Source organism: Heterodontus francisci, chromosome 34 (genome assembly GCF_036365525.1).
Source record: "Heterodontus francisci isolate sHetFra1 chromosome 34, sHetFra1.hap1, whole genome shotgun sequence".
NCBI classification, from domain to species: domain Eukaryota; kingdom Metazoa; phylum Chordata; class Chondrichthyes; order Heterodontiformes; family Heterodontidae; genus Heterodontus; species Heterodontus francisci.
In genome coordinates this window covers 15,912,497-15,939,361 of record NC_090404.1, presented here as the reverse complement: position 1 = coordinate 15,939,361, position 26,865 = coordinate 15,912,497, and the positions used below count along the sequence as shown (strand labels likewise).

At 51.0% G+C, this 26,865-nt stretch overlaps 1 protein-coding gene across 1 annotated transcript in view; it reads left to right on the top strand.

Moving 5' to 3' along the window:
- Window positions 1–26,865, top strand: part of LOC137349110 (mucin-3B-like) — a 65,849-nt gene that overhangs the window by 35,606 nt on the left and 3,378 nt on the right. The window contains exons 10-18 of the mRNA XM_068014463.1: window positions 2,583–2,705; window positions 4,977–5,168; window positions 5,715–6,679; window positions 9,593–9,842; window positions 11,044–11,133; window positions 11,747–11,971; window positions 15,120–15,290; window positions 19,172–19,349; window positions 19,706–19,819. Coding sequence (XP_067870564.1) covers window positions 2,583–2,705; window positions 4,977–5,168; window positions 5,715–6,679; window positions 9,593–9,842; window positions 11,044–11,133; window positions 11,747–11,971; window positions 15,120–15,290; window positions 19,172–19,349; window positions 19,706–19,819 — 2,308 coding nt within the window. The remainder of the gene's footprint in view (window positions 1–2,582; window positions 2,706–4,976; window positions 5,169–5,714; window positions 6,680–9,592; window positions 9,843–11,043; window positions 11,134–11,746; window positions 11,972–15,119; window positions 15,291–19,171; window positions 19,350–19,705; window positions 19,820–26,865) is intronic.

Here is a 26,865-nt window from a genome sequence, read left to right as displayed (position 1 = left end):
CGTCTTGTATTCGGTTAATACTAGAAAACCTGGATCTGTTTTCCCTCCCCAGAAAAACCTATGGAGGCTGGGAGGACAAGTGAGAGTTTCAAAACTGAAGATTGGTAGATTTTTGTTAGGTATATTAAGGGTTAGGGAACTTACGAGTTGAGGGACAACTATGATCTGCTTGAGCGTAGGGGACAGGTTTGAGGGGCAGAATGGCCTCCTGCTGTTCGTTTCAACAGCTTTCTAAAAATTTGTTCTGGGGATGTGGGTGTCACTGGCCAGGCCAGCATTTATTGCCCTTCCCTAATTGCCCTTGAGAAGGTGGTGGTGAGCAGCCTACTTGGACCGCTGTAGTCCTTGGGGTGCAAGTTACAGAGGCGGGGGAAGTGGGTGTAGGTGCAAGTTACAGAGGCGGGGGAAGTGGGTGCAGGTGCAAGTTACAGATGCAAGGGGAAGGGGGTTGAAGGAAAGGACAAATGGGAAGATCTGCCATAAGGGTGGCGGGCTGGAGTGATTAAATGACAAAAGTGATGATGGAAGGCAGACGGGGGGTGAGGGGGTGGGGGATGGTAATGGGACAAGTAGATGAAAAATAAGAGGGTCCAGAGGAGGTGTTAATGGTTACAGCAGAATAGAAAAGGGGGCAGGGAGGGGGAGCATGGAAAATCCAGCATAGAGGATAAGGCTCCCATGGCCCCGGAATTTGCCGGAGAAAGATGGTAGACGTCAAGGGTGCGGGCAAACCTAACCAGCCGTGATTCATTAGGGGATCGGTTTTACTGTTCTGAAGTGGGTTACTGGCCGGGATTCTTTCGGATACAGAACTAAGCCACCTTAGCTCAGTTGGTCTCACCCTCACCTCTGAGTCCAAAGGTCCTGGATTCAAGTCCCACACCATGGAACACAAAAGCAAAACGCTGAGGATGCTGGAAATCTGAAATAAAATCAGAAAGTGCTGGAAACGCTCCGCACATCCACTGGTGACCTTTCACCAGAACTCGCCAGGGACTTGAGCACAAAATCTAGGCTGGTGCCAGTTGTGAGGGAGCACTGCACCTTCGGAGGCACCGTCTGTTGGATGAGGCATTAAACCGTGGCCCTGTCTGCCCTCTCAGATGGGCATCCCCCAACCCACGGCTGCTACTGGAAGAAGGGCAGGGGAGTTCTCCCAGTTGTCCTAGGCAAAATTTATCCCTCAGCCAGCACCTAAAACAGATTATCCGGTCAATATCACATTGCTTTTCGTGGGACTTTTATTGGGGCGTATTGGCTGCCACACTTCCCTACCCTACATTAGAACAGTGACTACACTTCAAAAAGTACTTCATGTCAATGCATGTCTTTTCCCCTGGAAAATAATCTGTAAGAAACTGAGCTATAGTCGTTTGGATGTACAGAACCCGAGTGTTGCTGAAAATAGAGACATGTTGTCAAAGCTTTTCGTCTTGCACTCATCAGGACAATCTGCAATTTAAGATTGTCAGTCGGGCTCGCAGTGTGGTGCATTTGCCCGTACAGGAAGCTACATATATTGATGCACAGGGCCCTGTTCTTTGCAGACAGAAAGAACATATACAAACATTGTGCCAGTTTCAGCTAAACAAAATAGGTGTCAGCCATTCACTGGTTCATTCCTCAGGGCGACGCCTTGACCAATCCCCTAGTCAACCTGCCTGGTTTAAATTTCAAACGAAGCTTGGCAGTTAACTGTCAGTCACCGTAAACTGGTGCATTCCCCATGGCAACGCCTCTACCAATCAGAGTTCGCTTGCCAACCAATCAGCACTCTCTTCTCATACAGTATAAAGTCATTGTTTTCCCTTACATTGGTATTCTTGAAGATTGTCCTGATGAATGCAAGACGAAAAGCTTTGACATGTCTTTATTTTCAGCAATACTCAAACTGAGCTATCTGGGAATCTATAGGCTATGGAGCTAGCCAGGAATACTTAGGGTACAGATTCGGGGATTAACCTATAGCAAGCAGGGACTATGAGATTTAAAAATGGACTGATCGATAAGGAATGGATCTAGTCAGGAATTTATGGAGCTACTGAGGAATCGGTAAGTTAGAGCACAGATCTAGCCAGGAATCTGTATGATGCACTCAGACAATAATCAATAAAATACAGATCTGGCCAGGAATATATAAGGGCACAGAATCATGATCTATAGATTATGGAGATAACCAGTGATCTATAGGCACATCTAAAAACACATACAGAAACAGACAGACGCACACCCAAACACAGACACACAAATACCTGTGCACACAGACACATGCACTGAGTTTCTCACACACACACACACACATAACCGTGCACACTCTCGTGAGTGCACACAATTGTGCACACACACACTCTCACATGCCCATTCACACACTGACACTCACGTACACAAACCCGTGCATACACTGACACATTCGCACTTGCACACACTGACACACTCTTGCACACAAACATGCACCCACTGACAAACACACACACACACTCAATCGTGCACACACCACGCACATTCACATGCACACAAACATTTCTCTTCACCTCAATCAGTCCTGTTCCTTTCATCTTTTGTCTCCCTCTCTTCCCCCTCAGGTGAGTGACTGGTTCAGAAATGTGGGGCAACCACAGCTGGTCAAGAGTGAGAAAATGGGAGACTCACTCCCTGCTCTCCGGAAGAAGCAACAGGAATTTCGAGACTTCAACCACATGGCATTGGTAAGCGGGTGAGGAGGGAAGCTGTCAGCAGAGATATCGCAGATGAATGTATTCGTTCCGCATTCTTTCCTTGGCTACCCGGGTGTGCGCCAACACTCAAAGCCATCACCATGTTAGATTCTCCAGACCGGGCTGCTGGGATATCTACACCCGACTGACTGTTCACCCTGTTACAGTGCTTAGCTCAGCCATGTCAGCTTGGCTCAGTCAGTTTCACTGTGTCCCCGTCACCCCCTCCCCACTCCACCACCCTTGGACTTGGAAGGTTGTGGGTCTGAGTCCCACTCCAGAGACTCACACCCGTGATCAGCGCTCCTGGCGCCAGTACCGACAGAGTGCTGCACTGCCGGAGGCACCTTCCTTGGGATGAGGTGGTGTGTTAAAGATCCCATGGCCACTATTGGAAGAAGAATAGGGGAGTTCTCCCTGCTACCCTGGAACCAACGATCCTTCCTCAACCAGCACCACCAAAAGTAACGAGAGCACACGGTTAGTCATCTCATTGCTGTTGGTGAGATCTTGCTGTGCATAAAATGGCTGCTGCATTTACCTACATTGCCAATAGAGACTCCATTTCAAATAGTCATTGGACTATTTGGAATGGGAAGTGAATGGTCTGTCAGAATATAGAAAAGGAAGCAGTCGCACATCTGGTCCTCAAAGGAGAGGGTGCTCGTCTAGAGATTGAAGGTAAACAGACACATTTCCACACTCATTACACGAGAATTCACCAGAGACCTTCAGTCCCCCTTCTCTGGACTGCATATGGTTTTTCCTATGGGACTGGCTCTTGGCTGAAGGTGTCCTGGGTACATTTCCACCAGCTCAGTCCACCAGTCGCAAAACAAACCCTCATCCATGCTTTGTCACCTCCAGACTCGACTATTCCAGTGGTCTCCTGGCAGCACTCATCTACTCTCCTTCCGTAAGCATCAGCCCATCCCTACCTCTACTGCCCTCATCCTATCCCATCCTCAGTCAGGTTCATCCATCACCCCCTGTACTCACTGAACTAGATTGGCTCCCGGTCCCTCAATGTCTCAATTTTAAAATTCTTATCCTTCATGACCTCGCTTCCTTCCCATCTCTGTCCCCAGCCCTAAAACTCTGCGAGATCTGTGTTCCTGCAACTCTGGGCTAGTATGCATCCCTCACTCCTTTCCCTCCACCATTGGCAGCTATGCCTCCACTCAGCTAGGCCCGAGGCACCGCCTCTCCACCTCTCCCTCCTCCTCTAAGACACTCCTTAAGACTTACCTCTTTGACTGAGCTGCTGATCAGGAATACTAAAATCTCCTTATATGGCTTGATGTCAGATTTTGTCCAATAATCACCCTGCTAAAGCACCAGGGGACATTTCAGCTATCTTACAGCAAGTGTACAAATACAAATTGTCGTAGTAAAACCTCCCAGGGTGCTTCACAGGAGCATCAGGAGAGAAAAAAATTTCACCCTCTTGCGACATTTCTACAGAGCTTTGGCAAGACCATACCTGGAGCACTGCGCGCAGTTTTGGTCTCCATATTTAAAGATTGGAGACAGTGCAGCGAAGATTCACTAGATTGGACCCTGGGAAGAGAGGATTATTCTATGATGAGAGGCTGAGGAAATTGGGTCTATTTTCTCTGGAGTTTAGAAGAATGAGAGGTGAACTCATTGAAACATATGAAGTTCTGAAGGGGTTTGACAGGGTAGAAACTGAGATTGTTTCCCCCCTTGGCTGGGGAATCTAACACACGGGGGCACAGTCTCAGGATAAGATCATTCAGGACTGAGATGAGGAGAAATTACTTCACTCAGAGGATTGTGAATCTATGCAATTCTCTACCCCAGAGGGTTGTGGATGCTCCAGTGTTGAATACATTTAAGGTTGGGATAGAGGGATATGGGCACCGGGTGGGAAAGTGGAATCGAAGCAAAAGATCAGCCGTGATCGTACTGAATGGCAGAGCAGGCTCGAGGGGCTGAATGGTCCACTCCTGCTCCTATTTCTTATGTTCTTACTACCTTTAGCACCCTCCTTACAACCTACCTCTCTGACCGGGCTTTCAGTCATCCATGTGCCGACATCTCCTTCGCTCCCAGTCTTATTCTCAAGTCTCCGCGGAGTGCCTGGTGCTGTTTTTCTGTTTTACATTAGCTGTGTAAATGCAGATTGTGATTGTTGCTGTGATTCGATATCTCAAGGTAAAGTCTCGGCAACTGACACTGAATAATTGCTTTCCCCCCACTTCACCCCACACCCACCGGGCCCCGGCTTGAATTGACCAGGAATACTGTCAGAAAGCACAGGGGCTTCTCCAGGATATGACGCACTGGGAGTCCTGCGTCTCCCCGCAGCTTCAGGCTTTCACGGACCAGCTCCAGGGCTACAGGTCACAGCTGGCAGACTTCACCCAGCGGGCAGAGCAGTGTCGACTTGCCATCGACAGGACCATCCGGCTCCACGAGTTCTTTAAAACGGTAAGAGTCTGGCTGTCGGAGGACGGGGAGGGGTTACTGAGTGGCAGTGTGAGGGAGCTGGATTAACATCAGTACAGATAGAGTCAGTAACACAGGGTGCTGGGGAGAGGGGTTACTGAGTGAAAGTGTGAGGGAGCTGGATTAATATCAGTACAGATACAGTCAGTAACACAGGGTGCTGGGGAGAGGGGTTACTGAGTGGCAGTGTGAGGGAGCTGGATTAACATCAGTACAGATACAGTCAGTAACACAGGGCGCTGGGGAGAGGGGTTACTGAGTGACAGTGTGAGGGAGCTGGATTAACATCAGTACAGATACAGTCAGTAACACAGGGTGCTGGGGAGAGGGGTTACTGAGTGACAGTGTGAGGGAGCTGGATTAACATCAGTACAGATACAGTCAGTAACACAGGGTGGTGGGGGGTGGGGTGGGGGCGTTGGTTACAAAGATGTGTTAAAACAATACAGTACCAGATTGGAGTGAATCGTTCCCTTTTACTGGACAAAGACTCTTCCTCTGTTATTTTGGTTTTTTTAATCTCTGCAGGCCTACAACTGGGCATTGGGCGGCATCCGGAACCTGGCTGGAATCAGTATGGATCACTGCCTATCGCCTGGACATTGCGAGGCGGCCATCGCCAGCCTGGAGCGCTTTGCAGAGCGCCACCCTGAGATCCCCGTGTCCCGGTTCTGGGAAATGCGCGAGCTGGCGGAAGAGCTGGGGGACCCGCGGTGCCTGGACCAGTGGACCTTTTGTCGGGCCAAGTGCCAGGAGACCAAGTCAGAGGCTGGCCGCAAGCTGACGGCCGCCCTGAGGACCCGCAGATTGTCGTGCGTGGAGGAGCGGCCAACCCTGGGCTGGGCCAGCCAGAGGAAAGCGCCCGAGGGCGCGGTGGGCCACGGGGGCAGTCGGACGCCATGTTTGGAACGGAGGAGCCCTTGGCCCAGCAACAGTGTCATGACTCCCTCGCTCAGCATGACGTCACTGAGTAGCAGTCGGCCTGCTGACCGGAGCGAGTGGATGGGTGCCGGACTCTCGGCCCTTTCTTTGGCCTCGGCCTCTGAAGACCACGATGAAGTTCCACCGGCCCGGAGTCCCAGATGGTCCCCCCAGAGCCCGGATCTCCTCAGGACCTTCTGTCCCATCCACGCCTCCACCCCGGACATACGCGAGCCTGACCTTTGCCTCAGGAGCTCCCTGCAGGTGGGGCCAGCTGCGGGCGGCTTCCCACCCCGAGTTCAGAACTCCCGGCAGGCACTGAAGAAGGCCCAGAGCTTTGACCTTGCCCACCACGCGGTTCCCATTTGCAGCTGGAGCCAGAGGACCCTCAGCGAGCCAGGCGGCAGCAGCAGTACGGGGGTCCTCATCAAGGGGCTGGAGGTCAGCAGCACTGAGGTGGTGGACAGAACCTGCTCGCCCAAGGAGCATGTCATGCTGACGAGGGCCGGCGTGGCCCTGGTTGAGGCCCCGTGGGGCGGCACTCCCAGGCTGGAACTGCAGACCAAGGGCAGGTAGGTGGACACCAGCATGCGTCCGTGTCTTATCAACAAAGTGACAAAGTTGATTGATGAGGGAAGGGCTGTCGATGTCATATACATGGACTTCAGTAAGGCGTTTGATAAGGTTCCCCATGGCAGGCTGATGGAGAAAGTGAAGGCGCATGGGGTCCAAGGTGTACTAGCTAGATGGATAAAGAACTGGCTGGGCAACAGGAGACAGAGAGTAGGAGAAGAAGGGAGTTTCTCAAAATGGAGACGTGTGACCAGTGGTGTTCCACAGGGATCCGTGCTGGGACCACTGTTGTTTGTGATATACATTAATGATTTGGAGGAAAGTATAGGTGGACTGATTAGCAAGTTTGCAGACGACACTAAGATTGGTGGAGTAGCAGATAGTGAAGGGGACTGTCAGAGAATACAGCAGAATATAGATAGACTGGAGAGTTGGGCAGAGAAATGGCAGATGGAGTTCAATCAGGGAAAATGCGAGGTGATGCATTTTGGAAGATCCAATTCAAGAGTGAACTATACAGTAAATGGAAAAGTCCTGGGGAAAATTGATGTACAGAGAGATTTGGGTGTTCAGGTCCACTGTTCCCTGAAGGTGGCAACGCAGGTCAATAGAGTGGTCAAGAAGGCATACGGCATGCTTTCCTTCATCGGACGGGGTATTGAGTACAAGAGTTGGCAGGTCATGTTACAGTTGTATAGGACTTTGGTTCGGCCACATTTGGAATACTGCGTGCAGTTCTGGTCGCCACATTACCAAAAGGATGTGGATGCTTTGGAGAGGGTGCAGAGGAGGTTCACCAGGATGTTGCCTGGTATGGAGGGCGCTAGCTATGAAGAGAGGTTGAGTAGATTAGGATTATTTTCATTAGAAAGACGGAGGTTGAGGGGGGACCTGATTGAGGTGTACAAAATCATGAGAGGTATAGACAGGGTGGATAGCAAGAGGCTTTTTCCCAGAGTGGGGGATTCAATTACTAGAGGACACGAGTTCAAAGTGAAAGGGGAAAAGTTTTGGGGGGATATGCGTGGTAAGTTCTTTACGCAGAGGGTGGTGGGTGCCTGGAACGCGTTGCCAGCGGAGGTGGTAGATGCGGGCACGATGGCGTCTTTTAAGATGTATCTAGACAGATACATGAATGGGCAGTAAGAAAAGAGATACAGACCCTTAGAAAATAGGCGACATGTTTAGATTGAGGATCTGGATCGGCGCAGGCTTGGAGGGCCGAAGGGCCTGTTCCTGTGCTGTAATTTTCTTTGTTCTTTGTTCTTTTTTAACTCAAGCCCAACTCAAACCCCCAGGCTGCCCGTGTCCTAACTCTCACGGAGTCCTGGTCACCCCTGTGTGCTTTGCTGACCCACGTTGGCCACCGATTGAGCAATGCCTCTATTTTAAATTTCTCATTTACATTTTCCAATCCCTCCATAGGCCCCCCACCCCCCATCCCTCTGTAATCTCCTCCAGCCTCACAACCCTCCGAGATCTCTGCGCTCCTCTAATTCCGACCTCCCTGATTTTAGTCACTCTACCATTGGCGGCCTTGTCTTCAGCTGCCTGGGCCCGAAGCTCTGGGATTCCCTCCCTAAACCTCTCCACCTCTCCGTCTCCTCCTTTAGGACCCTCCTTAAAACCTACCTCCTAATATCCACCTACCACCCTGTCCTCATGTCTCCACCTGTGGCATGCTGTCAGTTTCTGTCTTATTACCCTCCTTTGAAGTGCCTCAGGACGTCTTAAGATGTTTAAGGCAAGTTTTGTCTTTACCACATCTCCATGAAAGCCGTCGCCTCCACCCCTACCTTCCCCCAGGACTCCACATCCACGCTCAACATTCCTCACCGGACTTGGGGGCAAAAATCGGACAGGAACACTGAACGGGCGGCATCACATCGGCCGCCCTCTGTGCGCGCTCCGCCTGACATTCAGTTCCTTTCACTCCAGTGAAAATTAATACTGGGCGTGTCGCATGATGGTCGGTGCGTGTGCGACTCCTCCCGCTCTGCCTCCCTGCCCATGTCCAGTTTCACCCCTGTTACTCCTGCCACCTCCCCACTCTGCTGCAAACTCCAACTCACCCCAAAACTCAGCTGCCCGACCAATCCTCGCTGCTCTACATCGGTTCCTGTGGTCCCCCCCCTCGCATCCCGGAGAAGTCACAAGGGGTGAATCAGCACTCTTAGTACCTCACAGCACTGAAGGAGGCCATTCAGCCCATCATACCTGTGCTGGCCCTTTGAAAGAGCTATCCAATAAATCCTGCTGTTTCCCCATCGTCCTGAAAGGTTTTCCACTTCGCACATTTATCCAACTTACTTTTGAAATTTACTACTAAATCTGCCTCCACTGCCCTTTCAGCCAGTACGTTCCAGATGATGATAACTCACTGCGTGAAAATAATTCTCCGAATCTCCCTTCTGGTTTCTTTGCTGATTGTCTTAAATCCGTGTCCACTGGTTATTGACCCTGCCTGGCTCTATCCTTGTAATTTTGAACACTTGTTAAACCTCCTCTTAACCTTTTCTAAGGAGAACGACCCCAGCTTCTCCGGTGAAAACTCGCCCTCTTGTATCCCGTCGCACTACAGTGACGCATGTTGGCACCATACCGTCCTGTCCTTTGTGCCCATTGCTCGGTGGGCTGCCTCTGAGTCAGAAGGTCGTGGGTTCGAGACCTATTGCAGACACTTGAGCACATATTCTACACTAAATTTCAAGAAGGACCTCATTGGCTGTAAAGCGCTTTGGGACGTCCCAAGGTGATGAAAGGGGCTGTTGGAAGTTCTTTCTCAATGCGTACCGCTGCAATTTAAACCTCCCTCCAGTGATGGCGCTGCTGTGCTTCCGTTCCAAGTCTCCCAGCTCACTGCACGTCTTTTTGTTTCCTTTCATTCCCCTCCCCTGTTCCCATTCTTTCAGTAAACCTTGCCGCGCCTTGGCTGAGGCGCTGGCCGCGGAGCAGGAGTACGTCGGCTCGCTGGCGCACGTGGTCAAGAACTACTTCCCAGAGATGGATCGGCCGGACGTGCCGCAGGACCTGCGTGGCAAGCGGGGCGCCGTCTTCGGCAACCTGGAGAAGCTGCTGGACTTCCATGGGCAGCACCTCCTGCAGGAGCTGCGGGGCTGCCTGGCTCACCCGCTCCACCTTGGCGTGTGCTTCCTCCGCCACGTAAGTACTGCGCCGAATGCCAGAACCACACCTGTCCGACAGTCTGCCTTTTCCGCCTGAGCCAGTGCTGGCGTTTACCATTTGCGTTCCGCGGGTTCGAGTCCCCACTCCAAGGACTCGTGGCCTGTATTCCAGGGCCAACATTCGCGGGTGCCGGTACCGAGGGAGTGCCAGACTGCCGAAGGTGCCGTCTTTCGGATGAGACGGTGAAACCGAGGGCCCAGTTTGCCCTCCAGGTGGATGTAAAAGATCCCACTGCCACTATTGGGAGGAAGAAGAACAGGGAGGAGTTCTCTTCGGTGTCCTGTGACCGGCATCCAATCCTCAAAGCAAGGTCACGGAGAAATAGATGATCCAGGAATTTATCGGGTTGTTGTTTGTGGAATCTTGCTGTGCGCATATAGGTTTCCACATGACAACTTCAAGTCTACACTGGCTGTAAAGCACTTTGGGACAGCTTGAAGAGGTGAAAAGCAAGATATAAATACAAGTCTTTTCAGCTGTGGGAGGAGCAGAGTGGGGCTCCCCAGTGCTGGAGTGTAACTTTCACTCTGTGCATTGCTGCCCTCCCTGGCAGACGATTTTCATTGCAGGAGTGCGTTATTGATCCCAGATCCCAAGATAGGACCAACCCCGCGACCCCCCCCCACCCCCCTCTCCCCGGATCAGCTTTACTTTCAGATGTATTCTCAGGACTTGAGTCAGGTTGTCAAGGCCCCCATTTATTAGCCACCCCCAGTCGCCAGGAGATGGCGGCACTGGGCTGCCTTTTTGAACCGCTGCAATCCGCTTGGCAAGGTGCTAGGGAAGGAATTCCCGGGTGGCGACCCTGCAATTCTGGCCCCGTTTCCCGAGGTGGTGACAGGCGCTGCGCAAAGGCAAGCTCTTTCCTCCTTAATGTCCTTCGGGGAAGGGAACCGGCCGCAACCACGTCTGGTCTACACGGGGCTCCAGTCCTCACCCGAAGAGGTTGACTCTGAACGTCTGGCTGCAGTGGCCCTGACGGGACAGTCAGTTGTACAGACAGTCAGTCAAGGAATAGACCCACTGCCCAAGTTTCAGCCCCCATTTCCCCCCACCCCCCCACCCCAACTTTTCCTCAGCCTTCTCGCTTGGTACTGTTCTGTTTGATTTTACAATAGTGTGATATGACTTGACTCCTCTCGTCCTCCCCTCCCCGCCCCCCCACACCCCCCCACAGAAAGAGCAGTTCACGATGTACGCCCTCTACGTGAAGAACAAGCCGCAATCGGATGCGCTCCTCACCAGCCACGGCAACGCATTCTTCAAGGTAATGGCATTTTGCCTGTTTTCTCTGGTCTGCTGACAGTGCCGGGGCCTGGGCGGGATGAGGAGGAGTGGGAGGGGGGCCGAGCCTGAGCGAGAGGGAACAGCTGCCGCCTCTCGGCGTTTCAGTCTGAAACTGTTTCCTCCGCGGGACAATATTGAGCACCTGTCTGTGCTGAGTACATGATCCCATGCTGGTGGGACAGCCGCGTCTGCAGGGCATCCACTTTGCTGAGCGATTTGTACTCAATGTAACTCCTCTTGTACTTCACTCATCACATGACTCTCCTTGTCCATTAATTGGCATGTGACTCTTTCCCCCCTCCATTATTCTGCACACAACTGTCCCGATCTATTCTCCACATGACTCGCTCCCTGCCGATTACTCCCTTAGTGACACACTCCCTTTTCACTACTGTCCCTGGAACTCAATCCCTGTGCGTTACCATCTTCGTCACTTCTGTTAATACTGATTCTCTATGACTCGCCTTGTAACTCTCTCCCTCTGCATCACCGTCCTCATTACTCCCTCCCTCTCCATTTCCCTCCAGGTAGCTCAGTCCCTGCTCCTTGCCCCCTCCATTGCTAAACCTGTCCCTTTGCTCTCGTATCTCCAGAGGAGGCAGCAGTTCCTGGGTGACAGGATGGCCCTGGCCTCCTACCTGCAGATACCAATCCAGAGGATGGTCAGTTACAGCCGCCTGCTGCAGGACCTGATCGGGGAGTGCGACACCGACAATGCCCAGGAGAGGGCGAGCCTGCAGGCCGCCATGGAGATGGTCAAGTTCCAACTTCGCCACGGCAACAATCTCCTCGCCATGGACGCCATCCGGGGGTGTGACGTGAGTCGGGTGTGACGGAAACTCAGCCCTTTCAGGAATTAATTCCAACGGCCCATCTTGTTACACCTCTGATCGGACACCACCCTTACCTGGAACCTGGGGGCAAATCCAGTCCCAGACTGAGAGCTGAAGGGCTCATCTCTGTTGCAGGAAGACACCAGTCAGTGTACAGATATCACCCTGAGAGAGAGGGACTGAGAGACACCAGTCAGTGTACAGTTATCACCCTGAGAGAGAGGGACTGAGAGACACCAGTCAGTGTACAGATATCTCCCTGAGAGAGAGTGACTGAGAGACACCAGTCAGTGTACAGATATCACCCTGAAAGAGAGGGACTGAGAGACACCAGTCAGTGTACAGATATCACCCAGAGAGAGAAGGACTGGGAGACACCAGTCAGTGTAGAGATATCTCCCTGAGAGAGAGGGTCTGAGAGACACCAGTCAGTGTACAGATAACACCCTGAGAGAGAAGGACTGAGAGACACCAGTCAGTGCACAGCTATCACCCTGAGAGAGAGGGACTGAGAGACACCAGTCAGTGTACAGCTATCACCCTGAGAGAGAGGGACTGAGAGACACCAGTGTACCGATATCACCCTGAGAGAGAAGGACTGAGAGACACCAGTCAGTGTACAGATATCACCCAGAGAGAGAAGGACTGGGAGACACCAGTCAGTGTACAGATATCTCCCTGAGAGAGAGGGACTGAGAGACACCAGTCAGTGTACAGATAACACCCTGAGAGAGAAGGACTGAGAGACACCAGTCAGTGTACAGCTATCACCCTGAGAGAGAGGGACTGAGAGACACCAGTCAGTGTACAGCTATCACCCTGAGAGAGAGGGACTGAGAGACACCAGTCAGTGTACAGATATCACCCAGAGAGAGAAGGACTGGGAGACACCAGTCAGTGTAGAGATATCTCCCTGAGAGAGAGGGACTGAGAGACACCAGTCAGTGTACAGATAACACCCTGAGAGAGAAGGACTGAGAGACACCAGTCAGTGCACAGCTATCACCCTGAGAGAGAGGGACTGAGAGACACCAGTCAGTGTACAGCTATCACCCTGAGAGAGAGGGACTGAGAGACACCAGTCAGTGTACAGATATCACCCTGAGAGAGAGGGACTGAGAGACACCAGTCAGTGTACAGATATCTCCCTGAGAGAGAGGGACTGAGAGACACCAGTCAGTGTACAGATAACACCCTGAGAGAGAAGGACTGAGAGACACCAGTCAGTGTACAGCTATCACCCTGAGAGAGAGGGACTGAGAGACACCAGTCAGTGTACAGCTATCACCCTGAGAGAGAGGGACTGAGAGACACCAGTCAGTGTACAGATATTACCCTGAGAGAGAGGGACTGAGAGACACCAGTCAGTGTACAGCTATCACCCTGAGAGAGAGGGACTGAGAGACACCAGTCAGTGTACAGCTATCACCCTGAGAGAGAGGGACTGAGAGACACCAGTCAGTGTACCGATATCACCCTGAGAGAGAGGGACTGAGAGACACCAGTCAGTGTACAGATATCTCCCTGAGAGAGAGGGACTGAGAGACACCAGTCAGTGTACAGATATCACCCTGAGAGAGAGGGACTGAGAGACACCAGTCAGTGTACAGATAACTCCCTGAGAGAGAGGGACTGAGAGACACCAGTCAGTGTACAGATATCACCCTGAGAGAGAGGGACTGAGAGACACCAGTCAGTGTACTGATATCACCCTGAGAGAGAGGGACTGAAGGACACCAGTCAGTGTACAGATATCACCCTGAGAGAGAGGGACTGAGAGACACCAGTCAGTGTACTGATATCATTCTGAGAGAGAGGGACTGAAGGACACCAGTCAGTGTACAGATATCACCCTGAGAGAGAGGGACTGAGAGACACCAGTCAGTGTACAGCTATCACCCTGAGAGAGAGGGACTGAGAGACACCAGTCAGTGTACAGATATCACCCTGAGAGAGAGGGACTGAGAGACACCAGTCAGTGTACAGATATCACCCTGAGAGAGAGGGACTGAGAGACACCAGTCAGTGCACAGATATCACCCTGAGAGAGAGGGACTGAGAGACACCAGTCAGTGTACAGATATCACCCTGAGAGAGAGGGGACTGAGAGACACCAGTCAGTGTGCAGATATCACCCTGAGAGAGAGGGACTGAGAGACACCAGTCAGTGTACAGATATTACCCTGAGAGAGAGGGACTGAGAGACACCAGTCAGTGTACAGTTATCACCCTGAGAGAGAGGGACTGAGAGACACCAGTCAGTGTACCGATATCACCCTGAGAGAGAGAGGGACTGAGAGAGACCAGTCAGTGTACAGATATCTCCCTGAGAGAGAGGGACTGAGAGACACCAGTCAGTGTACAGATATCTCCCTGAGGGAGAGGGACTGAGAGACACCAGTCAGTGCACAGATATCTCCCTGAGAGAGAGGGACTGAGAGACACCAGTCAGTGTACAGATATCTCCCTGAGAGAGAGGGACTGAGAGACACCAGTCAGTGTACAGATATCTCCCTGAGAGAGAGGGACTGAGAGACACCAGTCAGTGTACAGATATCACCCTGAGAGAGAGGGACTGAGAGACACCAGTCAGTGTACAGATATTACCCTGAGAGAGAGGGACTGAGAGACACCAGTCAGTGTACAGTTATCACCCTGAGAGAGAGGGACTGAGAGACACCAGTCAGTGTACCGATATCACCCTGAGAGAGAGAGGGACTGAGAGAGACCAGTCAGTGTACAGATATCTCCCTGAGAGAGAGGGACTGAGAGACACCAGTCAGTGTACAGATATCTCCCTGAGGGAGAGGGACTGAGAGACACCAGTCAGTGTACAGATATCTCCCTGAGAGAGAGGGACTGAGAGACACCAGTCAGTGTACAGATATCTCCCTGAGAGAGAGGGACTGAGAGACACCAGTCAGTGTACAGATATCACCCTGAGAGAGAGGGACTGAGAGACACCAGTCAGTGTACAGATATCTCCCTGAGAGAGAGGGACTGAGAGACACCAGTCAGTGTACAGATATCTCCCTGAGAGAGAGGGACTGAGAGACACCAGTCAGTGTACAGATATCACCCTGTTCCATGTGGATAGTTTGGGTGAATCTCAGGCTGTTCTTACTGTTTCCAGGTGAATCTGAAGGAGCAAGGCGAGCTGCTCTGCCACGACCGGTTCATCGTGTCTTGCGGGCGCCGGAAGTCGACGCGACATGTCTTCCTCTTCGAGGAGCTGATCGTGTTCAGCAAGCTGAAGCGCCTGGATGGAGGCTCGGATACCTACGTCTACAAATCGTCCCTCAAGGTGGGTCTGATCATGCTCACCGGCGCAACCACTGACCATATTGGTGACCGCTGCAGAGCCTCTGAGCATTGGACGCAGGCCGTGCCTGGATCCTCTGTGAACCCCATCTTCTGTCGGGGTGGGGGAGCGGAAGGAGTTAGTTCCCCCATCCTCCAGGGATGGAATTCCTAATCTTTGCATTCCAGGTGACTAAATCGGAGAATGCCACACTGCTGCACTGTGATTTTCCAGCCATTCATTTATTGAATGGAAGATGGCAGTGATGGGGGCGGGGTAGTTGGCTGGTGGCATCAAGCGGTTTCCTGCTTTGAACTTGCGTTGTGCACTGGGTGGGGTGGAACCTTTTCTGTAGATTAACAACCAGGGTGAGTCATGGCTCATTGGGTCTCCCCTCTCAGCCAGAAGCTCGTGACTTTGATTCCCTGCACCAGAGTGGGGAGTAATCTTCATAATCCAGGGCTGACTCTCCCGGTGCCAGCACTGAGGGAGTGCCAGGCTATCCGACAAGCTATTAAGCCGAGTGCCCCGTTTACCGTCTCAGCACGGATGTAAAAGATCCCGCAGTCACTGCTAGAAGCTGAGCGAGGGACTGTTCTACCTGATACCCTGGGGCTAATATTTATCCCTCCAACCCAACTTACAAAGCAGGTTACCCGGTCCTTTATCACGTTGCTGTGTGCAAACTGGTTGCTGCGTTTCCCACATTACAACGAAAGAGGTAGCTCGTTGGCCGCACAGTGCTTTGGGTCGTGAAAGACACCATGGAAATGCCAGTCTTTAACAACATGCATATATAACAGTCAGTTTTCTGTGGGTGCGGTGGGATTGGAGTAATGCCATCTGACGACAAACATTTTATTTGGTTTGCACGCTTGTCAGGGCTTTGGAAAGGCTGCAGAGGAAATTTACTGGAATGAAAGCTGGGATGAAAGATTTCAGTCGCAGGGAGAGACTGGAGAAGCTGGGATTGTTCTCCTTAGAGCCCAGAGGGTTAATGGGAGATTTAATAGAGGCGCACAGTATTATGAGAGGTTTTGATAGCGGAAACAGTTTCTCGTTATTTACTCTAACAACGGGGTTGGTAATCAGAGGACACAGATTTATTGTCTGCAGCAGGAGGGCCGGAGGTGGCACAAAGAAGGATATTATATCACGAGTTGTTGTGATCTGGAACGCGCTGCCTGAAAGGGCGGTGGAAGCAGATTCAGTCATAACTTTCAAAAGGGAATTGGATAAATACTGGAAAAGGAAACATTTGCAGGGCTCTGGGGAAAAGAGCAGAAGGCGCGGGACTAAATGGATTGCCCTTTCAAAGAGCTAGCAGGGGCACGACGGACCGAATGGCTTCCTTCAGAGCTGCATCATTCCAGCCGGAATTTAAACAACAGTTGTTTAAATTGGTTTGATCCTCGACCATTTACTGGAAAGTATTTATCATCCTGGCTCGTTAAGATCACAAAGACTGTCTGCAGCTTTTGCAGAGTGCCTTTTGCACAGTCAGAAATGGAAAACTACCACAACTTAGCAAGGTGTGGTTTAGCACAGCTTTTGGTGGCTCTTTATTAGTTTCTGCTTATTCCAGGAGATGGTTAGGTTGAACAATCACAGTAAATTCTCTGTTACATTGTTTTCACTGTTCACTCTTCTTTTGGGGGCTTAAATTCCGTTGAGAAATGTTTTCCAGTCGCTGTGTGATGGGGGCCCTGACGGAGAGACTCCCTCTTTAAAAGGGGGCCCTGACGGAGAGACTCCCTCTTTAAAAGGGGGCCCTGACGGGGAGACTCCCTCTTTAAAAGGGGGCCCTGACGGAGAGACTCCCTCTTTAAAAGGGGGCCTTGACGGAGAGACTCCCTCTTCAAAAGGGGGCCCTGACGGAGAGACTCCCTCTTTAAAAGGGGGCCCTGACGGAGAGACTCCCTCTTTAAAAGGGGGCCCTGACGGGGAGACTCCCTCTTTAAAAGGGGGCCCTGACGGAGATACTCCCTCTTTAAAAGGGGGCCTTGACGGAGAGACTCCCTCTTCAAAAGGGGGCCCTGACGGAGAGACTCCCTCTTTAAAAGGGGGCCCTGACGGAGAGACTCCCTCTTTAAAAGGGGGCCCTGATGGAGAGACTCCCTCTTTAAAAGGGGGCCTTGACGGAGAGACTCCCTCTTTAAAAGGGGGCCCTGACGGAGAGACTCCCTCTTTAAAAGGGGGCCCTGACGGAGAGACTCCCTCTTTAAAAGGGGGCCCTGATGGAGAGACTCCCTCTTTAAAAGGGGGCCCTGACGGAGAGACTCCCTCTTTAAAAGGGGGCCTTGACGGAGAGACTCCCTCTTTAAAAGGGGGCCCTGACAGAGAGACTCCCTCTTTAAAAGGGGGCCTTGACGGAGAGACTCCCTTTTGAGAATTATGTTTTGAATCTGCACATTCCTTAATGATGGGATAGAAAAACAAGGCTGCAATATCAACATGCGAACAGGGCCACAGGAAATCCCCCTTGCTTAATTAGGCACTGTCCCAAAGCTAGCACACCCACACCCACATGAAAGGTTCAAAGCAAGAGAAATAAAACTTGAAAGGAAACCAGCAATGGGATTTAAAATGAGAGCGGCCTTGCAGGGCACCAGAAAGTTAACCCCATTCCCTCTAAAAGCATCTCTACTGATGTTAATCCAGCACCCTCACACTGTCACTCAGTAACCCCTCCCCTCAGTGCCCTGTGTTACTGACTGTATCTGTACTGATGTTAATCCAGCTCCCTCACACTGTCACTCAGTAACCCCTCCCCCCAGCACCCTGTGTTACTGACTGTATCTGTACTGATGTTAATCCAGCTCCCTCACACTGTCACTCAGTAACCCCTCCCCCCAGCACCCTGTGTTACTGACTGTATCTGTACTGATGTTAATCCAGCTCCCTCACACTGTCACTCAGTAACCCCTCCGTGCCCTGTGTTACTGACTGTATCTGTACTCATGTTAATCCAGCTCCCTCACACTGTCACTCAGTAACCCCTCTCCCCAGCACCCTGTGTTACTGACTGTATCTGTACTGATGTTAATCCAGCTCCCTCACACTGTCACTCAGTAACCCCTCCCCTCAGTGCCCTGTGTTACTGACTGTATCTGTACTGATGTTAATCCAGCTCCCTCACACTGTAAGTATCAGTAACTGCCAATTGGTATGGGCTATTACTGTCTACCGTGCCGATTAGGTAGCATGAGGGAAGCACTGGACCAGTGATTCCTTTGGGTTCCGAATGAGGACTGGATAGTGTCTCCTGATGCCGATCCCCAGGGTCAGAGAGCCTGACTCTGCTGACTGTCTGGGCTGACAGCATGGGGCACAGGTGGTTGAAAGGAACACAGCTGTGAGGAGTTGGGAAAACAAATTAGTCCAAGTTTTTTGGGGGGAACTAAGAGGGAACCTGCCTTTCTATAGCGCCTTGACCAACCTGGGGCCGCCCCCAGCGTGCTTTACAGCCCCTGAATTACTGTTTTGGAAGTGTAGCCGTTGTAACGTAGGAAATGCGGAAGCTAGTTTTTGCACAGCAAGATCCCGCAAATAGACAATCTTGAACCACGGGTCAAATCCTCATCTTCCTTTTCAAATCTTCAAAACTTACCAGATCATCCGTCTTTCAGTGATGTTGGTTGAAGGGTAAGTATTGGCCGCAGGACACTGGGGGGGGTGGGGGAAGGGGGGTGAATCTCTCCCTGCTCTTCCGATAGTGTCGTGGGATCTTTTACATCTCATCTGAAAGACGGCGACTCAGACAGAGCAGACGGTGTGAGGCACCGCGTGTCATCGAGGGCAGCTGCGGGCAGGGAGAGGTCAGCGCGGCAGTCTGATGACATTGTGACCTTTATTGTCCAACCCCCCCCACCACCCCGCCTCAGACAGCGGACGTGGGACTGACGGAGAACATCGGGGACAGCGGGCTGCGGTTCGAGGTGTGGTTCAGGCGCAGGAGGTCGAATGAGGCCTACGTCTTCCAGGCCGAGTCCTCGGACGTCAAGCAGGCATGGACGAGAGACATCGCCCAGATCCTGTGGAGGCAGGCCTCGCGAAATAAAGGTGAGGTCAGGTGGGGTTGGTGGTGTATGGGGAAGGTGAGAGGGTTCCCATATCCACATGTCAAGGTCGCTGACTGACACTCAAATTACTGAGAAAGTCAGGACCCTGGAGGGTGAAAGGTCAGCGTCTGATCCACTGCTCCCCATCAGACAGAGAAGGAGGAGACCGTCACCCCATCTGCTCGGGGCTGGATTTGACCCCATGGGTCTCCAGAGGGTGCAAGATCAGTCGTCTAATCAACCCCCCCCCCCCACCCCCCAACCTTTGCAAACTGTTCCCTGTGCTTTCTGTCACGATGACGACAGGTTTGCACCGGCCTGGATTCCCTAAAAACTTCTGAAACTGTTCCCTTCCAGATTTGCGGCTGCAGGAGATGGTTTCCATGGGGATGGGAAGCAAGCTGTTCCTGGACGTGCAGAGTTCCGCGAGCGCTGCCGAAACAGCCATCGACCGCATCGTGATCGGAAAAGGTAGGGAGTGTGGATTCCTGCCCTGAGGCACCAAGGTCCGCCACCTGAAGTGTGACAGGTGGCAAGTGTGTGTAGGAGTATGACCCCCCCCCCCCCCCACTGCAGACATTTGTTTCTGTAAGGCATGAAAAACAAAATCTTAGGTCTAAACGTACTTCCTGTGTCAGCTTTTCCCATTCTAAGTTCCTAAGTTCGTATTTATGCTGCTAATTACCTATGTAAACATGTCATGGTGTAATAACACTATCCCACCAGTGGCGGTGTTGCAGATGGTGTTTTCCACCCCTCTCAGCTTCTCCATCTGTACTTGACACCCCAAACCAACTCAGCTTACATAGTACAAAGTATATACAGCACTGGAACAGGCCATTGGGCCCATTTAGTCCGTGCTGATGTTTATGCTCCACTTGTGCCTCTTCCCCATCAACATATCTGTCTATTCCTTTCTCCTTCGTGTGTTTATCCAGCTTCCCCTTAAATGCATCAATGCAATTCAACCACTCCATGTTGTAGCAAGTTCCACATTCTCCCCACCCTCTGGGTAAAGAAGTTTCTCCTGAATTCCCAATTGGATTGATTAGTGACCAACTTATATTTATGACTCCGAGTTCTAGTCTCCCCTGCAAGTAGAAACATCTTCTTTACCTCTGTCCAATTAAATGCTTTCATAATCTAAAAAGACCTCTATCGGGTCACCTCTTCAGCCTTCCCTTTTCTAGAGAAAAAAAGCCCCAGCCTGTTCAACCTTTCCTGACTGTTACAAGCTCTCAGTTCTGGTATCGTTTTATTAAATCTCTTTTGCACCTCCTCCAGTGCCACTATATCCTTTTTTTTTATATAATACGGAGACCAGAGCTGCTCACAGTACTCCCTAGTGCAGTTTGACCATGTTCGATACGTGATTAACGTGACTTTTCCTGCTCTTCAATTCGAGAAATTAACTGCACGGCTTAGTTTGCTTTTTTTGTTGAAATGTCCTTAATAATTTGCGGCACTACCTTTGAGTGATTTGTGTATCAGTACCCCTAGATCCCGCTGCTCCTCAGCCCATTTAGACTTCTCTCCTAACCAGGTTTTCCAGAGCGTTGCTATTCAAAATCAGATAATAATTCAAAAGAACGTGCTTAAAAAAAACCTTAAGGGCTGAACATGTGTACTTTTTAAAAGCGGGGCCAGAATTAAGTCGGCACGCCCTTGGCCCAGTCGTCTCCTGCCCTGGATCCAGTCTGGAACTGGATTTGGCCCCTCAGTCCCCGGGGTGGGGTTGAGGGGGCTGGTGAAAGGTCACTCTCTGACCCACCACTGAGCCCACCCCACCATCAGGCCTTCAGTGGTCCCTCTGTCTCGGTCCTGGATTTGAGCCCGGGGTCCCAGAGGGTGTTTGTTTGTTTGCACGTTGGCTCGCTGGAACATTCTGATCCCCGACCCTCCCGCGTCTTAATTTCCTGCCGTCGATGAGTTTTCTTTTGAGTAAACAGTGGATCTGGAGAGAGGAAATCACACTCTGAAAGTGGGTATTTCCTCTCAATGAAAAAGCCCATTCACAACTGCATTCGAGAAATTCCTGGCAGCCGCCAGTCTGTTTGACGACGTCACTGTCCGGCCCGGCAATCCCAGAATTCTGGGTTATTTAAAGGGCCGTCACCCAGGAGTTTTCCAGCCATCCGCTTTTTTCAACACGGATGCTTTTTGTAAGGTTTATGGTAATGGTATGGGACTAGTCATCCAGTGAACACGAGTCCGAATCCCATTGTAGTGTGAGCATTTGAATTCAGTTTTTCAAAAATCATGTGGGGAAACAAGCAGCTGATAGCAGTAAGAGCGACCGTGAATCTGTCGGATTGTCATAAACTGCTGCACGAATGTCCCTTCGGGGTCGGAGACCTGCCGCCCTTACCCGGCCTGGCTTGGCTTGTAAATGACTCCGATCCCACACCAAAGTTCTTGGCTGCGAGCTGCTCAGTTGTGTCAAACCCAGCAGACCGTGGGAGCGGTTTCACCGCGCGGATTGCAGCGGTTCAAGGAGGCGGCTCACCACCACCTTCTCAAGGTGGGGGGCATCTAGGGATGGGCAACAAACACCAGCCTTCACAGCGACACCAACCCCCCACCCCCCCCCCACCCCGCCCGAATCCCGAGAATGAATAGAAAAAGAACCCTCTCCCAGACACACACACAAGAGTTGCTTTGCACAGCTGTCAAATTTGTAACCACCTTTCAGCTGTGGGCAGGTGATGACATTGTTGTAGCACCTGCGGGCCAATCACGGCCAGATGCTGACGCACCCGCTTAATTTACGTAGCGCCTTTCACAAATTCAGGGCATCTCAGAGCACCCTACAGCCAGTGAAGTACTTTCTAAGTGCCATCATTGTCGTCACGTAGGAAATCCGGCAGCCAACTGGCGCACAGCAAGCTCCCACAAGCAGCATTGTGATAATGAGCTGATCGTCCGTTCTCGTGATGTTGAAGGATAAATATTGTCCGGGACGCCGAGGATAACTCCCCTCCTCTTCTTCGCAATAGTGTCACGCCCACATCCACCTGAGAGGGTAGACAGGGCCCTTCCGTGTAACATTTTATCTGAAAGACAGCACCTCCGATGGTGTGGCACTCCTTCGGTATTGCACCAGAATGTCCGCCTTGATTTCAACGCTCAAATCCCAGAGTGGGTCTTGAACTTATGACTCAAAGGGAAGCGTGCTACCAATGGAAAAGCAGGCCCACTCGGGTGAGGGTGCTAGAGGATTAATTATTAAATAATAATGAACGAATTAATTATAAAGTTGAATGGGATATTTTCCTCTATTTTCGGGCTGGAATACAAAGGGGATGGAAGTTCTGCTTCAGCTGTACAGAGCCCTGATCAGGCCTTATAGAATCGTAGAATGGTTACAGCACAGAAAGAGGCCATTCAGCCCTCTACTAGTCCATGCCAGCTCTCTGTGAGAGAAACTCAGCTAGTCCCACTCCCTCGCCTTTTCCCCCGTAGCCCAGCAAATTCTTTTCTCTTCTCAGGTAATTATCCATTTCCCTTATGAATGCTTCAGTTGAATCTGCCTTCACCATGCCTTTGGGCAGTGCATTCCAGATCCTCACCACTCGCTGCGTGAAAAGGTTTCTCCTCCTGTCGCTGTTGCTTCTTTTGCCGTTCACATTAACTCGGGTGTCCTCTGGTTCCATTGGTTCCCTTCCTCCATTGGGAACAGTTTCTCCTGATCTACTCTGTCCAGACCCCTCATGATTTTGAACATCTCCATCAAATCACCTCTCAACCTTCTCTTCTCCAAGGAGAACAGCCCCAGCTTCTCCAATCAGTGCACACAACTGAAGTCCCACATCCCTGGAACCATTCTCGTCAATCATTTCTGCCCCCTCTCTAAAGCCTTCACATCCTTCCTAAAGCGTGGTGCCAGAGTTGGGCACAATACTCCCGTTGAGGCCAAAGCAGTGTTTTATACCGGTTCATCATAACTCCCTTGTTTTTGTACTCTGTGCCTCTGTTTATAAAGCTCAGGATCCCCTTTGCTTCATTAACCGCTTTCTCAACCTGTCCTGCCACCTTCAGTGATTTGTGCACATATACCCCCAGGTCCCTCTGCTCCTGCACCCCCTTTAGAATTGTACCCTTTGTTTTATATCGCCTGTCCTCATTCTTCCGACCAAAATGTGTCACTTCGCACTTCTCTCCATTAAATTTGATCTGCCAAGTGTCCGCCCATCGCACCAGCCTTTGTCCACTGAAGTTCATCACTATTCTCCTCACAGTTTACAATGCTTCCACCTGGAGTACTGGGTTCAGTTCTGGGCACCGCACCTCAGGACGGCCTTGGCGGGGGTGCAGCACAGATCCACCAGAATGATACTGGGCCTGAAAGATACATGTTGAGAAGAGGTTGTATATAGACTAGGCTTGTAATTCCCTAGAATTTAGAAGGTTAAGGGGTGACTCAATGGAGATGTTTATGGATTAAAGGAGTTGACAGGATAAGTAGAAACTATTTCCTCTGGTGTGGGAGAGCAAAGGAGCAGAACCTTAAAACCAGAGCTCGTCCGATCAGTGTGGGTGACGTTAAGAAGGGTGCTGGAAATCTGGAACTCTCTGCCCCAAAGAAACGGAGATTGATTAGATTTCCGCTAGGTAAAGGTGTTAAGGGATATGAAAGCGAGGAGGGCAGATGGAACCATGATCTAACAGAAGGGCGGAACAGGCTGGAGGGGCTGAATGGCCTCCTCCTGTTCCCACGTTGGAAGAAGCTGTGTGGACTCGGACTGTGCTGTTGCTGTTTTATTGCCGGCCACCGGGTGGTGAAATTTGCTGCGTGAGGAGATTCACCAATCGGCATCCGATGGGGCCGGTGCATCATCTGCTGGCAGCAGCCTGCTACTGCAGGCTTTTCCCAACACAGAAATGCAGCGTCTTGATACAACTGAGCCGGGGGGCGAATAGTAACCTCAGCCACCCCCGACCCCAGCCAGGCTGGGATCAACTAACTCAACCTCAGGGATGGAACCCGGGCTCTTCCTGCTCTGTGTGGGGCTCAGTACCAGTCAGTAGCCCTCACTGCCAGCCCTTGTCCTCCCCGCTGCCGGGGGCCTCTGCTGGTGCCACCTTGGAGCGATTTTAACCAACTGCACTTAAGAGGTGGCCAAGGTGGAGTCGTAAACTGAAAAGCCAGTTTAGCTCGTGTTTTGCGCAAGGTGGCATCTTGGTAAAGGAGTTGAAACCAGCACAAGGTGCAGCCGCCCAGAAGCCAGTTAAACAGCTGATTGTCATTTAAAAATGCCCGCTGGCACGGCATTTTGAACAAAGAACAAAGAACAGTACAGCACAGGAACAGGCCATTCGGCCCTCCAAGCCTGTGCCGATCTTGATGCCTGCCTAAACTAAAACCTTCTGCACTTCCGGGGACTGTATCCCTCTATTCCCTTCCTATTCATGTATTTGTCAAGATGCCTCTTAAACTTCATTATCGTATCTGCTTCCACCGCCTCCCCCGGCAACAAGTTCCAGGCACTCACCACCCTCTGTGTAAAGAACTTGCCTCGCACGTCCCCTCTAAACTTTGCCCCTCGCACCTTAAACCTATGTCCCCTAGTAACTGACTCTTCCACCCTGAGAAAAAGCTTCTGACTATCCACTCTGTCCATGCCGCTCATAACTTTGTAAACTTCTATCATGTCACCCCTCCACCTCCGTCGTTCCAGTGAAAACAATCCGAGTTTTTCCAACCTCTCCTCATAGCTAATGTCCTCCAGACCAGGCAACATCCTGGTAAACCTCTTCTGTACCCTCTCCAAAGCCTCCACGTTGTTCTGGTAGTGTGGCGACCAGAATTGCACGCAATATTCCAAGTGTGGCCTAACTAAAGTTCTGTACAGCTGCAGCATAACTTGCCAATTTTTATACTCTATGCCCCGACCGATGAAGGCAAGCATGCCGTATGCCTTCTTGACTACCTTATCCACCTGCGTTGCCACTTTCAGTGACCTGTGGACCTGTACGCCCAGATCTCTCTGCCTGTCAATACTCCTAAGAGTTCTGCCATTTACTGTATACTTCCCACCTGCATTAGACCTTCCAAAATGTATTACCTCACATTTGTCCGGATTAAACTCCATCTGCCATTTCTCCGCCCAAGTCTCCAACCGATCTATATCCTGCTGTATCCTCTTGACAGTCCTCATCACTATCCGCAACTCCAACAACCTTTGTGTCGTCCGCAAACTTACTAGTCAGACCAGCTACATTTTCCTCCAAATCATTTATATATACTACAAACAGCAAAGGTCCCAGCACTGATCCCTGCGGAACACCACTAGTCACAGCCCTCCATTCAGAAAAGCACCCTTCCACTGCTACCCTATGACCAAACCAGTTCTGTACCCTTCTTGCCAGCTCACCTCTGATCCCGCGTGACTTCACCTTTTGTACCAGTCTGCCATGAGGGATCTTGTCAAAGGCTTTAGTGAAGTCCATATAGACAACATCCACTGCCCTTCATCAATCATCGTCGTCACTTCCTCAAAAAACTCAATCAAGTTCGTGAGACACGACCTCCCTTTCACAAAACCATGCTGCCTCTCGCTAATAAGTTTGTTTGTTTCCAAATGGGAGTAAATCCTGTCCCGAAGAATCCTCTCTAATAATTTCCCTACCACTGACGTAAGGCTATCCGGCCTATAATTTCCTGGATTATCCTTGCTACCCTTCTTAAACAAAGGAACAACATTGGCTATTCTCCAGTCCTCTGGGACCTCACCTGTAGCCAATGAGGATACAAAGATTTCTGTCAAGGCCCCAGCAATTTCTTCCCTTGCCTCCCTCAGTATTCTAGGGTAGATTCCATCAGGCCCTGGGGACTTATCTACCTTAATGCTTTGCAAGACACCCAACACCTCCTTTTTGATAATGAGATGACTGAGACTATCTACATTCCCTTCCCTAGGCTCATCATCCACCAAGTCCTTCTCCTTGGTGAATACTGATGCAAAGTACTCATTTAGCACCTCACCCATTTCCTCTGGCTCCACACATAGATTCCCATCTCTGTCCTTGAGCGGGCCAACCCTTTCCCTGGTTACCCTCTTGCTCTTTATATATGTATAAAAAGCCTTGAGATTTTCCTTAATCCTGTTTGCCAATGACTTTTCATGACCCCTTTTAGCCCTCCTAACTCCTTGCTTAAGTTCCTTCCTACTGTCTTTATATTCCTCAAGGGCTTCGTCTGTTCCCAGCCTTCCAGCCCTTACGAATGCTTCCTTTTTCTTTTTGACTAGGCTCACAATATCCCTCGTTATCCAAGGTTCCCGAAACTTGCCAAACTTATCCTTCTTTCTCACAGGAACATGCTGGTCCTGGATTCTAATCAACTGACGTTTGAAAGACTCCCACATGTCAGATGTTGATTTACCCTCAAACAGCCGCCCCCAATCTAAATTCTTCAGTTCATTCCTAATATTGTTATAATTAGCCTTCCCCCAATTTAGCATCTATTTGGTGGCTAATGTTTCGACTAGCACCTTCTCCGAACAGCGGCCAGCTGT